Below are 15,702 nucleotides of genomic sequence, written 5' to 3'. Positions count from 1 at the left end.
CCATTGTCCAACAAGACACGGGTTGTGTGACCCTGTTCCTGAGCTCATCATTGCAGGAAAAGGGGTGGATTATGACTATGTTGCAGCTGTTTCCATTCCTAGTTGGCCAAAGGGCTCTGTTTGAACTTCTACCATGGCAGGCATCTCTGTTGACACCAGAACCCACGTGACCAGCATGAAGGAGGGGTGATGTGTTGTCAAAGGCTTTCATGACCAGAATCACTGGGTTGCTGTAAGTTTTCCCAATTGTATGACCATGTTCCAGTAGTATTCGTTCCTGACGTTTTGCCTACATCTGTGGCTGGCATCCTCAGAGGTTTGTTCAGATGTCTGTTGAAAATGAGGCAAGTGAAGTCTATCTATCTATCTATCTATCTATCTATCTATGGAATGTCCAAGGTGGGAGAACATTCATACTTGCTTCAAACAGACAAGGGTTCTTTCACTCACCCTGGACATTCAATAGATAGATGGATGGATGGATGGATGGGCGGACAGATGGACAGACGGACAGATAGACAGAGTCTCCGGTGGTGCAGTAGGTTAAACCGCTGAGCTGCTAAAATTGTTGACTGAAAGGTCGCAGGTTCAAATCCAGAGAGTGGCATGAGCTTCCACTGTCAGCCCCAGCTTCTGCCAATCTAGCAGTTCAAAAACATGCAAATGTGAGTAGATCAATAGATACCGCTCCAGTGGGAAGGTAATGGGGCTCCATGCAGTCATGCTGGCCACATGACCTTGGGACAACGCCAGCTCTTTGGCTTAGAAATGGAAATGGAGATGAGCACCAACCCCTGGAGTCAGACACAACTGGACTTAATGTCAGGGGAAAATCTTTATATTTACACACACACACACACACACAAATATGCACGCACGCACGCACGCACTCCATTTGCCTCATTTCCAACAGACTTCTGAGGCCAGTCACAAATGCAGGCAAAACATCAGGAGAGAATGCTACTGGAACATAGCCATACCGCCTGAAAATCTCACAGCTACCTAATGAGGGGTGATGTCAGTGAAGGTGCCCATGTGACTAGAAAGATGGAGGGGAGAATCCCTTGGTAATGCAAACTCCTCTGCCATTGCCAAAATGTAGTACTCATGTGATAAAGACCAAGGAGGAAGTACCATTTGGGCACCCCATTCTGACATCTGTGATGGCCAGCAGCTCACATGGAGCTCCATGTCCAAGGAAGAGTAGGAGGAGGAAAAGTTCATACTGCCCAAGAGAAATGGTTGCATTTCCCAGCATGAACATGACAGATCTGGGGCTGCCATTTACACCAGGCTAAACTGCCTCCTGTTTCAAAGGAACCAGAAGAGATTGTGGAAGCTGAGGAGAAAAGAACATGCTTTTACTCTCAGAGGACCTTTGAATCCTCCCCCCCCCCCCCCCCCCCCAGAAAGTTCACCTGACATCTTCCTTATTCCAAGACAGTCAAAGTCCTCCTTTTCTTCTCGTGCTTTTAGAGACATTGGAGGCCCCTTTTATCTGGTTGTTCAGCTCCATCTTTTTCTTCAGCTTTCCTGTTGTTAGAGTGCTGTTTTCTGCTGCATTATATACAGTTTTGTATTGATCTTTTTTATTGTATTTTAAATTACTCTGCTTTTAAGCTGCTTTCAGGGGTTTTTAAGTCAAAAGGTGGGATAAAATTCCTTTTAATGAATGGCTGTGCAGCTTTATTGTTGCAGGGGCTACACCACCACCTGCAGGAACAACATCTCCCAGGCATTAGTTATCTTCCCAGATGACAACTTAGCATAGATTTCATCAATTCCATCCAAAGCTCAATTGAGTTAGTTTTCATGTTTGCTCTGCTGGTTTGCAGTCAATAGTAAAAAAACCTTTGACACTGAAAATTGTAGTAGTGTGATTCCACTTTAAATGCCAGGGCAACATCCTATGGAATCTTACACTCTGTAATTTAGGGAGGAACGATGAGAATTGTCATAGAATCATAGAATCACAGAATCAAAGAGTTGGAAGAGACCTCCTGGGCCATCGAGCCCAACCCCATTCTGCCAAGAAGCAGGAACATTGCATTCAAATCACCCCTGACAGATAGCCATCCAGCCTCTGTTTAAAAGCTTCCAAAGAAGGAGCCTCCACCACACTCCGGGGCAGAGAGTTCCACTGCTGAACGGCTCTCACAGTCAGGAAGTTCTTCCTCGTGTTCAGATGGAATCTCCTTTCTTGTAGTTTGAAGCCATTGTTCCTTGTCCTAATCTCCATGGAAGCAGTAAACAAGCTTGCTCCTTCCTCCCTGTGGCTTCCTCTCACATATTTATGCATGGCTATCATATCTCCTCTCAGTCTTCTCTTCTTCAGGCTAAACATGCCCAGCTCCTTAAGCCGCGCCTCATAGGGCTTGTTCTCCAGACCCTTGATCATTTTAGTCGTCCTCCTCTGGACACATTCCAGCTTGTCAATATCTCTCTTGAATTGTGGTGCCCAGAATTGGACACAATATTCCAGGTGTGATCTAACCAAAGTAGAATAGAGGGGTAGCATGACTTCCCACAGAACCTTAGTGCCTCATCAAACTACAAACCCTAATGCTAACTATAGGAAACAAAATGTATTTATTTATTTTCTATCAAACACATTGTATAAATTAGTATAAAACTGATAAAAATAGAAGGAGCCCAAGCAGCTAAATGCCTTTTGACCAAAAACGGGCAACAACAACCTCATGGTCTGTAGCCTCAAACAATTATTCCTCTGTACATGAGGCAGGACATTGTGGACAAGCATACAGATGTGGAGTTAGGTTGTTGTAGGTTTTTTCAGGCTATATGGCCATGTTCTAGAGGTATTCTCTCCTGACATTTTGCCTGCATCTATGGCAAGCATCCTCAGAGGTAGTGAGGTCTGTTGGAACTAGGAAAAGGGGTTTATATATCTGTGGAATGACCAGGGTGAGACAAAGGACTCTTGTCTGCTTGAGCTAGGTGTGAATGTTTCAACTGACCACCTTGATGAGAATTTGATTGCCTGACAGTGCCTAGAGCAAACTTTTGTTGAGAGGTGATTAGATGTCCTTGTTTGTTTCCTCTCTGTTGTTGTGTTGTTGTAATTTTAGAGTTTTTTAAATACTGGTAGCCAGATTTTGTTCATTTTCATGGTTTCCTCCTTTCTGTTGAAATTGTTCACATGCTTGTGTATTTCAGTGGCTTCTCTGTGTAGCCTGACATGGTGGTTGTGAGAGTGGTCCAGCATTTCTGTGTTCTCAAATAATATGCTGTGTCCAGGTTGGTTCATCAGGTGCTCTGCTATGGCTGATTTCTCTGGTTGAAGTAGTCTGCAGTGCCTTGCATGTTCCTTGATTCGTGTTTGGGCAATGCAGACTCCTGCAGAAGTGAGAGGATCCCTCTTGTCATTTGCTGAACATAGCATTTGCTGGATTTTCTTGGTGGGTCTGTAGATAGTTTGTGGAGTTGTCTGTTCTGCTCTACAGTCACAAAAGGTGGGGGATTTTTTTAGGTGGTGCCATTTTGCCAGGTTGTCTTTTGATTTGCCAACTCCACTTCTGAGTCTGTTCAGGGACTTCCAAGTTGCCCATTCTTGGTTTGCGCATGAAGGAACACCCTTGTGAGGGGCCATCCAATTGGGATTTCCTGGTTTAGTTGCCCAGAGAGATGCTGTTGCTGGGGGAATGTTAAGAAGAGTGGTGGTTCTCATGAAGCTTTCCCTTGATTTGAGTCTACTTGGAGAATGCTGATACCTATGCAGTGGGTGGCTTTCACATTGTTCAATCTTATTTCTCTCACAGCTAGCAGCAACTTCCCGTTGCACATGGAGGGCAATGCCAGCTAGCTTGTAGAGTTTAACAACAGGTGTAGGTTTCAGACATCCTGTGATTATTCTGCATGTTTCGTCCAGTGCTGTCTTCACCTTCTTTGTGTGGGAAGACTTGTGTCAAACAGGGCAAGCATACTCAGCAGATGAGTAAGACAAAGCTAGGGCTGATGTTCTTATTAATTTCGGGTCTGCTTCCCATATACTCCCAGTAAGTTTCAGAAGGATGTTATTGCATGCAGCTACTTTGTGCTTGGTTTTCAAGCAGTGTTTCCTATATCTTAGTGTTCAATCTAAGGTTTTATTATTTATCATATCAGTAGCAAATCGAGGGTACAGTTGTAATGTATTGAAAAAGCAGAAAGTTTAAAAACTTGGTATTCTATTAAATGTCTTTGACCAGTAGCTGGCCACTTGGAGTGCATGTGGCAGGGCTCAAACTGCATTGTAATAGTTGATCTGTTGTCTGTTGTCTGCTCTTCTCCACACTTACATGTCGTGGGCTCCACTTTGAAGCCCCATTTCTTAAGGTTGGATCTGCATCTCATGGTGCCAGAGCGCAGTCTGTTCAGTACCTTCCAAGTCACCCAGTCTTCTGTGTGCCCAGGAGAGAGTTTCTCATCTGGTTTCAGACATGGCTTGTTCCTGTGAGTATCTCTGTAGATCGTAGTAAACTATTTCTTGATTTAAGGTGTTGGTGTACTGGATGATACCCTGCTTGATGTCCGTGGTAGTGTTACAATGGCCACAGTATCTGAACTTGTAGTCATAGCTGTACTCTCTCAGCACCATCTCGTCGTCAGAGATGGAGTCCTTGCACCCAGTCGCTTGCAGCCAGATGGGGCCGCTCCCTTTCTTGTCTTGGATGATACCCAAACAGGGGAAGGTTTGGAGATGTCATTGCCTTGGTCCTTTCATTATTGGCTGTTACTTCCCAGCGGATATCAGGTGGTGCAACACCGGCTAAACAGTGTAATTTCTCTAGTGGTGTGGAGTGTAGACATCCTGTGATAAGGTGGCATGTCTCATTAAGACCCACATCCACTGTTTTAGTGTGGTGATATGTGTTCCACACTGGGCGATCTAAGGTAACACCAACATTAACAAGATTGTCGAAGGCTTTCAGAATCACTGGGTTGTTGTAGGTTTTTCGGGCTATATGGCCATGTTCTGGAAGCATTCTCTTCTGATGTTTTGCCTACATCTATAGCAGGCATCCTCAGAGGTTGTGAGGACCTCACAACCTCTGAGGATGCTTGCCATAGATGCAGGTGAAATTTCAGGAGAGAATGCTTCTAGAACATGGCCATACAGCCCGATAAACCTACAACATGGTACCTACTTGTATACTCACATTACTTTTTCTCACAACTTCTGAGGACCTCACAACCTCTGAGGATGCTTGCCACAGATGCAGGTGAAATGTCAGGAGATAATGCTTCTAGAACATGGTCATATAGCCCGATAAACCTACAACATGGTACCTACTTGTCTACTCACATTACTTTTTCTCACAACCACTGAGGACCTCACAACCTCTGAGGATGCTTGCCATAGATGCAGGTGAAACGTCAGGGGAGAATGCTTCTAGAATATGGTCATATAGCCTGAAAAACCTACAACAACCCAATAAACAAGATTCCACCTAAACATTCATTAAAATGAATGAGTGCTTTGACAGTGGAATATGTTGCTGCTTTGAATTGTGATGGAGTCTCCTTCTCTGGGATGTTTAAATGGGGGCAAGATGAGCATCTGTCTGGAGGGCTTTGATTGTGTCTTCCTACATGGCACAATGAGATTGGACTGCAGGACCCTGGGGATCTCTTCCAGTCCTATTATTTTATGAAGCTCCCTGGAGTCCTACCCAGAAATGCCCAAAGGGGAGACTTCTTTGAAATGGAGTTGGCATCTTTATTACAGTTAGGTCACCAAAGCATTAATTTTCACTGCCTCTGTGAATGATGATAGATACACACACCCATCTCCCTTTCCCTCTCTCCCCATAAATGCATATATGGGGTGTCTATCCTTTCATATTCGCCCATGACATGGAAAGACCTGATGACATTTGCACAAGTTATTGAGATATGGAAAGAAATCACAGGAGGTAAACCTTTCTGGAGGTCTCCGGAGTACGATAATTGCTTTTCTTTTCCTTTCTTTTCCTTTCTTGTATGTACATGTCTGTATCCATGGCCTCCTTGAATCCACCAGACGTTGAACCCTGTGCTACTGTCAATTCCCAAGATGAAATGTGACAGCTCCTAAAAATATGTCAAGGTCAGTTAGACCTTCTGAGGACTGCTGTCATGATGAAATGGTCAGAGGAGAGCAGGATGTAACAGTGGCAAATGCCCTCCAATTAGAAGAATTTATCTGCAGCAGCTTCGAGAAATTGGTAGGAAAGAAACAGATACATACAAAGATCACAAAGGATCAGCACAAAGGCTCATCAGGCTCAGAACAAAGCCCATCTTTAGGGAAAAGGTACTTTCTTGGTAACATTGTCCAGATGTTTCAGGCCAGGTTCCATCAGTGTTCCAGATTACATTGCTATATAAAGCTATACCAAAACTTCTGCTTTCATAGGGGTTAGGCACGTAGCAGCCTCATGAAAATGGAAAAGCCATAAATGTGCAGGTACAACTGCACCAGGAGCTCCAATTTTGTTTGTTTTGCATTTAATGTTTGTTATAGTCCTAAGTTTCAGGGACTCTGTAGATAGGTGGCTTCTTTTGGCTGCAATCATAGGGCAAGCCACCTGTCAATTATAGTTAGGTTCCCTGGTCCCGCCCCCTTTTTGGCTTTTAGAGGGAATAGGAGCCATTTTTTGTTCAGTCCACACAGAGAAGCCTTTCACGCAGGACATAATACCAAGAGCTTCTGTAGAAAGCTTCGTCTTCTACGGCTTGGCCGGGGAGATATACAGCCCACAGCTTGGCTGGGGTTATACTGCCCTACATCTCCTTTGCTGAAGGACTTCAGTCAGCCATCACGGAAATCTGAGTTCTTTTCCCCTGGAAGTCTACAAACCTCTGCTTGGTAAGGGTCACTCGTGGAAGCCAGAAGCAGTTGGTACCGGGTGCAGGGGCTCCACGCCAACAGAGGCAAAGACAGACTGCCCAGATTCGAAGTTAAGGATTTCCCCATTAGTTACAGTTAAGAAGATAGTGCCTGTTCCCTGCAGACAAGCTTGAGAGAGAGCCAAGAGACTGCTAAGAAAGCCTTAAAGTACCTGTTTGTTTTCATTAATAAAGAACTTTGTTGAACCTTTAAGCAATCTAAAGACTCTGTTTTAAGGAAATCCAAAGGCCTTTAATCTGAGGCAGCCCCGGCGTCCCGTTGGGCACACAGAATTTATGTCCTGTCTACAGTCTGATGCACAGGCCCAGCATGTGACAGCACAATAAATATGAAATCCTATCTTTAAAAAAAAAAAATCTGATAGAACACTTCTCTAGGAATCTCTAGATTTAGTGCAATTCTATGGTGGGTTTCCAGATGAAATTAAGCACAGAGCCAACTGTGTTGCGTCATTAAAGGTCATGGCTGGAGATATCTGATTCAATCACAAGGCCCAACTTCATCCTATTGCATTACTGTTGAATACCTGATATGTCCAAATTTGAATACTGGTGAGGTTTGGGAGGAACTGACCTTCACATTTAGGAGATGTAGGTATTGGGAGTTATAGTTCACCTCCAATCAAAGAGCATTCTGAACCCCACCAACGATGGACTAAACATAGCTCACAGAATCCCATGATCAACTAAACATAATGGAGATGTCTGTGAGGAATTAACTTTGATTTCCAGGAGTTGTAGTTCACTCACATTCAGAGTTATAGGTACTGGGAGTTTTAGTTCACCTGCAATCCAAGAGTACTCTGAACCCCACCAACGACAGACCTGGACCTAACTTGGCAGACAGAACTCCCATCACCTCCAATCAAAGAACCCCATGATCAACTGAACATACTGGAGAGGTCTGGGAGGAATTGACTTTGATTTCCGGGAGTCGTAGTTCACCCACATTCAGAGTTGTAGGTATTGGGAGTTATAGTTCACCTGCAATCAAAGAGCACTCTGAACTCCACCAACGGTGGACCTGGACCTAACTTGGCACACAGAACTCCCATGACCAACAACAAATACTGGAGAGCTTTGGGGGGAGTTGGCCTTGGTTTGGGGAGTTGTAATTCACGTACATCCAGAGAGCACTGTGAACTCAAACAATGATGGAGCTGGACCAAACTTGGCACAAATACTCAATATGCCCAAATGTGAACACTGGTGGTGTTTGGGGGGAATTGACCTTACCATTTTGGAGATGTAGTTGCTGGGATTTATAGTTCACCTGCAATCAAAAGAGCATTCTGAACCCAACGAAGAATGGACTAAACATGGCTCACAGAACCCCATGACCAACTGAACATACTGGAGGGATCTGGGGTGAATAGACTTTGATTTCTGGGAGTCGTAGTTCACCCACATTCTGAGTTGTAGGTACTGGGAGTTATAGTTCACCTGCAATCAAAGAGCACTCTGAACCCCACCAACAATTGACTTGGACCTAACTTGGCACACAGAACTCCCATGACCAACAAAAAAAATACTGGAGGGCTTTGGAGGAAATTGACTTTGATTTGGGGAGTTGTAGTTCACCTACATCCAGAGAGCATTGCAACTTCAAATGACAATTGATCGGGACCAAACACTACATGCATACCTGATATGCCTAAATTTGAATACTGGAAGGGTTTGGAGGGAATTGACCTTAATATTTTGGAGTTGTAGTTGCTGGGCTTTATAGTTCACCTGCAATCAAAGAGCATTCTGAACCCAACGAAGGATGGACTAAACATGGCTCACAGAACCCCATGACCAACTGAACATACTGGAGGATTTTTTTTTTGGGGGGGGGGGGCAGGAATTGTTCTTGATTTCTGGGAGTTGTAGTTCACCCACATTCAGAGAAACTGTGAACCTAAACTACAATGCACTTGGAGCAATTTTGGCATAGAGAACCCCCATGACCAACTGAACATATCAAAGTGGTTTAGGAGAAATTAACCTTGAAGTTGGATAGTTGTAGTTCTCACACATTCCAATGCATTTTCGAATGGGTGCATTCATAAAAAACAAAAGCAAAGACTGACTTTTTCTAATCATAGCATCAAAGAGTTGGAAGAGACCTCATGGGCCATCCAGTCCAACCCCATTCTGCCAAGAAGCGGGAATATTGCATTCAAATCACCCCTGACAGATGGCCATCCAGCCTCTGTTTAAATGCTTCCAAAGAAGGAGCCTCCACCACACTCCGGGGCAGAGAGTTCCACTGCTGAACGGCTCTCACATATATAGCGTTATAAATTACCTTACCGTACCTAAGCTAGTTTTTTTAATAAACCCCAAAAGCAAGCCTTGATTTTGCCATTTTTTTATTATCAGAGGCACCATTTTGCGACATGCTTTTTGATAATGGGTCCTGAGCATCCATTTCTGTTGGTATCCTGGGGATCCTGGATTTAAATCCCTATGGATAGCAAGGGTCTGCAATATAAATATAACTATGAAATGAAAATACATTTAAAGATGGCAGTTGAGACTTTCTCAATGCAAAATTATTCATACTGTTCTGTACCCCGAGGAGAGCGGACTCCAGGCTACAACCCATCGCCCAACCACCGCTAAAACATTATTAACTGAAATTACAGAAACGCGACTATTTACATATCCAGGTCTTCCATCTGTTTGGTGGTAAATTATTCCCCGCAGTCTGTGCTCCCAGAAATGAGTTCCTCAGATATTATATACTACTCTTTGTTTTATTGGTGTTCTAAGTTCATTTATTTACAAGCTGCTCCTTTGTCAAGCACCTGTGAACTAAACAACTAAACTAAGCAACTGAACAACAGAATGGGAAAGTAAAATTAACAAGAACCTAACATCCCTGAAATAATTAACTCTAATGTGGTTTTACCAAAGCAAAGCTACTGGAGAAACCAAAGGCAAAGGACATTTTATTTATTTTATTTGTCGTGTCAGGGCAACCAGTCAATTATATTACATTTCTAACAGAACACAGCAAACAAACAGACAAAATACAAAATTTGTGAGTTTGGTAGTTGATTAAATGTCCTTTGACCAGTAGCTGACCACTTGGAGTGCCTCTGGTGTTGCCACAAGAAGGTCCTCCATTGTGCATGTAGTAGGGCTCAGGTTGCATTGCAGCAAGTGGTCAGTTGTTTGCTCTTCTCCACACTCACATGTCATGGATTCCACTTTGTGGCCCCATTTCTTAAGATTGGCTCTGCATCTCGTGGGGCCAGAGCGCAGTCTGTTCAGCACCTTCCAAGTCGCCCAGTATTCTGTGTGCCCAGGGGGAGTCTCTCATTTGGTATCAGCCATTGGTTGAGGTTTTGGGTTTGAGCCTGCCACTTTTGGACTCTTGCTTGCTGAGGTGTTCCAGTGAGTGTCTCTGTAGATCTTGGAAAACGATGTCTAGATTTAAGTCGTTGACGTGCTGGCTGATACCCAAACAGGGGATGAGCTGGAGATGTCTCTGCCTTGGTCCTTTCACTATTGGCTGCTACTTCCCGGAGGATGTCAGGTGGTGCAATACCGGCTAAGCAGTGTAATTTCTCCAGTGGTGTAGGGCGCAGACACCCCGTGATCATGCGGCATGTCTCATTAAGAGCCACATCCACTGTTTTAGCGTGGTGAGATGTGTTCCACACTGGGCATGCATACTCAGCAGCAGAGTAGCACAGCGCAAGGGCAGATGTCTTCACTGTGTCTGGTTGTGATCCCCAAGTTGTGCCAGTCAGCTTTCGTATGATATTGTTTCTAGCACCCGCTTTTTGCTTGATGTTCAGGCAGTGCTTCAGGATTGCAAGACTTCCAGGCATCCCCTGGGCAACGTCTTCGTAGATGGCTGATTCTCTCGCCACAGAAGCAACCAGCTTGCAAGCGAGCAGGCAAAGGACATATGAGCCATGGAATACATACAGCCCCAAATGCATCATCAGAGCTCTAAGACATGTTACAGTAAGTTGTAGCAGGACCAAGTATGTGTGTGTGTTGAAGAAAAACCTTATGATGGTAATTATTATGTGCAGTTGGTAATGTAGGTCAACCAGCAATCTTGGACCACATCCGATGGGGTATAACTGTATGGGTTTTTAGAATACACTTCTAGAGAGCTTTTTCTCTAAGGAGATCTATGCTCAAAGGCTCTGCTCTGAGGAGCGGGTTGGAGATAAGTGGTTATGCTGCTTTAAAGGAGGCTATGGTGGAATAGCTGTTTACTCAAGGTTTAGGTTTAGGGTTAGGGTTAGCCTTATTTTGTGTTACTTACAAAAACTATGTAAGTTTCTTGCACCGTTTGTTTTTTGTATGCAACATTGCAAGTTTGTATTTCAACTCTGCTCTTAGAATCATAGAATCCTAGAGTTGGAAGAGACATCCTGGGCCATCCAGTCCAACCCCATTCTGCCAAGAAGCAGGAATACTGCATTTAAATCACCCCTGACAGATGGCCATCCAGCCTCTGTTTAAAAGCTTCCAAAGAAGGAGCCTCCACCACACTCCGGGGCAGAGAGTTCCACTGCTGAACGGCTCTCACAGTCAGGAAGTTCTTCCTCATGTTCAGGTGGAATCTCCTTTCTTGTAGTTTGAAGCCATTGTTCCATGTCCTAGTCTCCAAGGAAGCAGAAAACAAGCTTGCTCCCTCCTCCCTGTGGCTTCCTCTCACATATTTATACATGGCTATCATATCTCCTCTCAGCCTTCTCTTCTTCAGGCTAAACATGCCCAGCTCCTTAAGCCGCTCCTCATAGGGCTTGTTCTCCAGACCCTTGATCATTTGAGTCACCCTCCTCTGGACACATTCCAGCTTGTCAATATCTCTCTTGAATTGTGGTGCCCAGAACTGGACACAATATTCCAGGTGTGGTCTAACCAAAGCGGAATAGAGGTTGTGTCTTCTCATGATATGGTCAAACTACAACATGTTCAGTTTAGTTCCCTTGGTTTTTAGAGAAAGATCAAACCTGGTTTGTTCTAGAAAACATTTATTTGGGTATTTTTTTAGCAGTCCAAGGCATGCACAGAACTCATCTCCAGCATTACTTTCTATCACTTGTGTAATTAACTGCTGCTGGAATATACGAATTTGTTATATTATGTTCCTTTAGGCTGTCTCTGACCAATTATTATGCTAAATTAATCCTATCACAGCGAGACCACGGAATCTCTCCTTATGGAGAGAAAAGAGGGATATAAATAAACAACAATGATAATAATAATATTCATTGTAAGCCACCTTCAGTTCTTAAATCGAAAGAAAAGTCAGATGAAATTAAGGAAATGTATACATAAACATACAATATTATTTCCATCTTTCATACACTGACAATACATTCAACACATTTATAGTCATCGTGGAAGGCTTTCATGGCCAGAATCACTAGGTTGCTGTGAGGGTTCCAGGCTGTATGGCAATGTTCCAGAAGCATTCTCTTCTGATGTTTTGCCTACATCTATGACAGGCATTCTCAGAGGTTGTGAGGTCTGGGTTGTTGTAGGTTTTTTGGGGGCTATATGGTCATTCCACATATATATAAACCCCTTTTCCTAGTTCAAACAGACCTCACTACCTCTGAGGATGCTTGCCATAGATACAGGCGAAACATCAGGAGAAAATGCCTCTAGACCATGGCCATATAGCCCAAAAAATCCTACAAAAACCCAGTGATTCCGACCATGAAAGCCTTCGACAATACGTTGTGAGGTCTGTTGGAAGTAAGATACGTAGGGTTTGTGTGTGTGTGTATGCATATGTCTGTCTGTCTCTATCTATCTATCTATCTATCTATCTATCTATATGTAGAATGTCCAGGGTGGGAAAAAGAACTCTTGACAAGAAACAATCAAGGCCAGCTAATCACCTCCCAACAAAAGATTCCCCCAGGCAGCAAGAAGCCAGACCTTGTAACTGCTAGGCCATTAAATGCTAATCAAGGTGGCCAATTGAAACACTCACACCTACCTCAAACAGACAAGAGCTCTTTTTCCCACCTGGACATCATTCCACAGATACATAAACCCAATTTTTTCTAGTTTCCAACAGGCCTCACAACCTCTGAGGATGCCTGCCATAAATGCAAGCAAAACATCAGGAGAAAATGCTTCTGGAACATGGCCATACAGCCCAAAAAACTCACAACAGCCCATTTATAGTCAATTTGTTTGAAATACTTACCATTGGCATTAATTCGGAAGATGCTGGCTGACGTATCCTGGAAAAGTTCCTGCAGTTCATTGGGGTCAATCTGTGTCGCTAAAAAGAAAGAAAAAGAGGTTGTCAATATGTAGACCAAAGCATATCATCCACTCTGTTTCTAAGCAATGGGGCTAAAATTTGGGGCCAACTCAAACAAATTCCAATAAAGCAAAATTAAATCCATACAAGACACACAACAACACCAAGTAAAAATGCTTATACAATGACATAATCAAACAATAAGATAGTAACAATAACATAATAAGGCAGATTATAAAAAAAACAATACAAGAATTTAGATGAGGGCGTGATGAAAATCACGTGTAGTTCATATTTTATCAGTCCACACACTGTCTTCCCAGAGAAAGAAAATATGCCATGCAACATACATAAAGAACAAGTAGTTTACTCTTTGTAACGCAGAGCAACATATATACAATCATGTGAACAGTTGCAGTGACTCGCACAACGTCCTTTGAGAGAGGTTCGAAGGGGCTTTCTGTGTCCATGTGGAAGATCTCCTTCCAGCAGCTCATGAAGCAAAACTGTTTCTCTCTACAAGCACCTGCACAGCTCGAGCTTAGGAATATAACTGTTGCCCAAAGTCCCAGGCTCAGCTAGCTCCCTGGGCCTGGCCCAACTATAGAATCATAGAATCAAAGAGTTGGAAGAGACCTCATGGGCTATCCAGTCCAACCCCATTCTGCCAAGAAGCAGGAATATTGCATTCAAATCACCCCTGACAGATAGCCCCTGTTTAAAAGCTTCCAAAGAAGGAGCCTCCACCACACTCCGGGGCAGAGAGTTCCACTGCTGAACGGCTCTCACAGTCAGGAAGTTCTTCCTCATGTTCAGATGGAATCTCTTCTCTTGTAGTTTGAAGCCATTGTTCCACGTCCTAGTCTCCAAGGAAGCAGAAAACAAGCTTGCTCCCTCCTCCCTGTGGCTTCCTCTCACACATTTCTACATGGCTATCATATCTCCTCTCAGCCTTCTCTTCTTCAGGCTAAACATGCCCAGCTCCTTTAGCCACTCCTCATAGGGCTTGTTCTCCAGACCCTTGATCATTTTAGTCACCCTCCTCTGGACACATTCCAGCTTGTCAATATCTCTCTTGAATTGTGGTGCCCAGAATTGGACACAATATTCCAGGTGTGGTCTAACCAAAGCAGAATAGAGGGGTAGCATTACTTCCCTAGATCTAGACACTATGCTCCTCTTGATGCAGGCCAAAATCCCATTGGCTTTTTTTGCCGCCACATCACATTGTTGGCTCATGTTTAACTTGTTGTCCATGAGGACTCCAAGATCTTTTTCACACGTACTGCTCTCGAGCCAGGCATTGTCCCCCATTCTGTATCTTTGCATTTCGTTTTTCCTGCCAAAGTGGAGTATCTTGCATTTGTCACTGAACCAACCAGCTTCATGCTTTAAATTTTGAGTTAACACACTCACCAACTGATTTCTTACATGCCCTAACCTATTCTTCTTCCAGCATCAGATCCAGCTCAATGCTCACCTTCTATCTTTGGTGTCTTTTGAGGTTTCATCTCCTTTTTATGCCCCACTCACACCCAAAGCATGCTGGAATAGTAATGCTTCCATCTGACATTTTATAGGATCCACACAATTTGTGGAACATCACTATTGTATTTTTCATACCTATCAGCTTCCGCTCAGGAAGATGATGAGACACAAATCAGGACCACCATCAAAATATTGAAGGATCATATAGGAAAATGGAAGAGTGTTCAGATACTGTGACCGCATCAACACATAGACTCCAGTCAAGTTTTTAAAAGGAAACACTATAATACCACTTCACAATTTTACTCACAGTAGCACTACATTGTGGGGTTTTGAAGTCTACAAGTATTGTATAAACAGTGAGACACTTTGATATACCTTGCTGACCGTATCAATATATACCGTGCTTTGCAGAATCCCAAAACATAATATACTGGGAGGATATGCATATAGTGATAGAGCTACAAAATCCTTGGTATTCCACAGCTATGAAGACAATAAGCATGGATCAGCTCTAAAGTAACTGTTTCCAGAGCTGCTGCATTGTAGCGGAAATCCTGGAAGCAAAGCAAAATACCTTCAAGGGGGTGGAGGGGGGGATTACTCAGGAATGGAACCATCAAATCTGAATTTAAATTAATTTTAGGAAGAACTTGACAGACTTCAGGAAAATCTAATAACGTTTTCAGCTGCTGGCTTAAGGAATCATGCTGGCTGCTTTGCTGTAAGGCAAAAAATCACTGTGTCAGAACTTTGTGGATTGTTTCATCTAACTCCATGCCCCAACATGGTGCCACTGAATCCAAGAGATGATAGAAATAAGCAATAGACTGTGTGTTCTATTACAGGCAGAGAATTGTCCCCATCAACATCCTCATACACACTCATCATGTCTAAGGAATCCATACCATGAGCTCAAAGAGATCATGGAATGATATAGAGTTGGAATAATAATAATAATAATAATAATAATAATAATAATAATAATTATCGTGTCATCAGCAACCATTGTATTACAATTCTAACAGAGCAAAACAAACACAGAGATTAAAAAGAAAAAGAAAAAAAAAGAAAAAAAAAAC

General features: G+C 43.3%; 1 protein-coding gene across 2 annotated transcripts in view; it reads right to left on the bottom strand.

The window, feature by feature from the left end:
• TSNARE1 (t-SNARE domain containing 1) overlaps nt 1-15,702 on the bottom strand; it is a 565,931-nt gene that overhangs the window by 330,629 nt on the left and 219,600 nt on the right. For both annotated transcript variants that reach the window (XM_067467251.1, XM_067467252.1), the window contains one exon: nt 13,073-13,150. In XM_067467251.1, coding sequence (XP_067323352.1) covers nt 13,073-13,150 — 78 coding nt within the window. The remainder of the gene's footprint in view (nt 1-13,072; nt 13,151-15,702) is intronic.

This window comes from Anolis sagrei, chromosome 4 (genome assembly GCF_037176765.1).
Source record: "Anolis sagrei isolate rAnoSag1 chromosome 4, rAnoSag1.mat, whole genome shotgun sequence".
Lineage (NCBI taxonomy): Eukaryota > Metazoa > Chordata > Lepidosauria > Squamata > Dactyloidae > Anolis > Anolis sagrei.
Note: the sequence above shows the minus strand (reverse complement) of the source record. Positions and strands in the feature narration are given on the sequence as shown.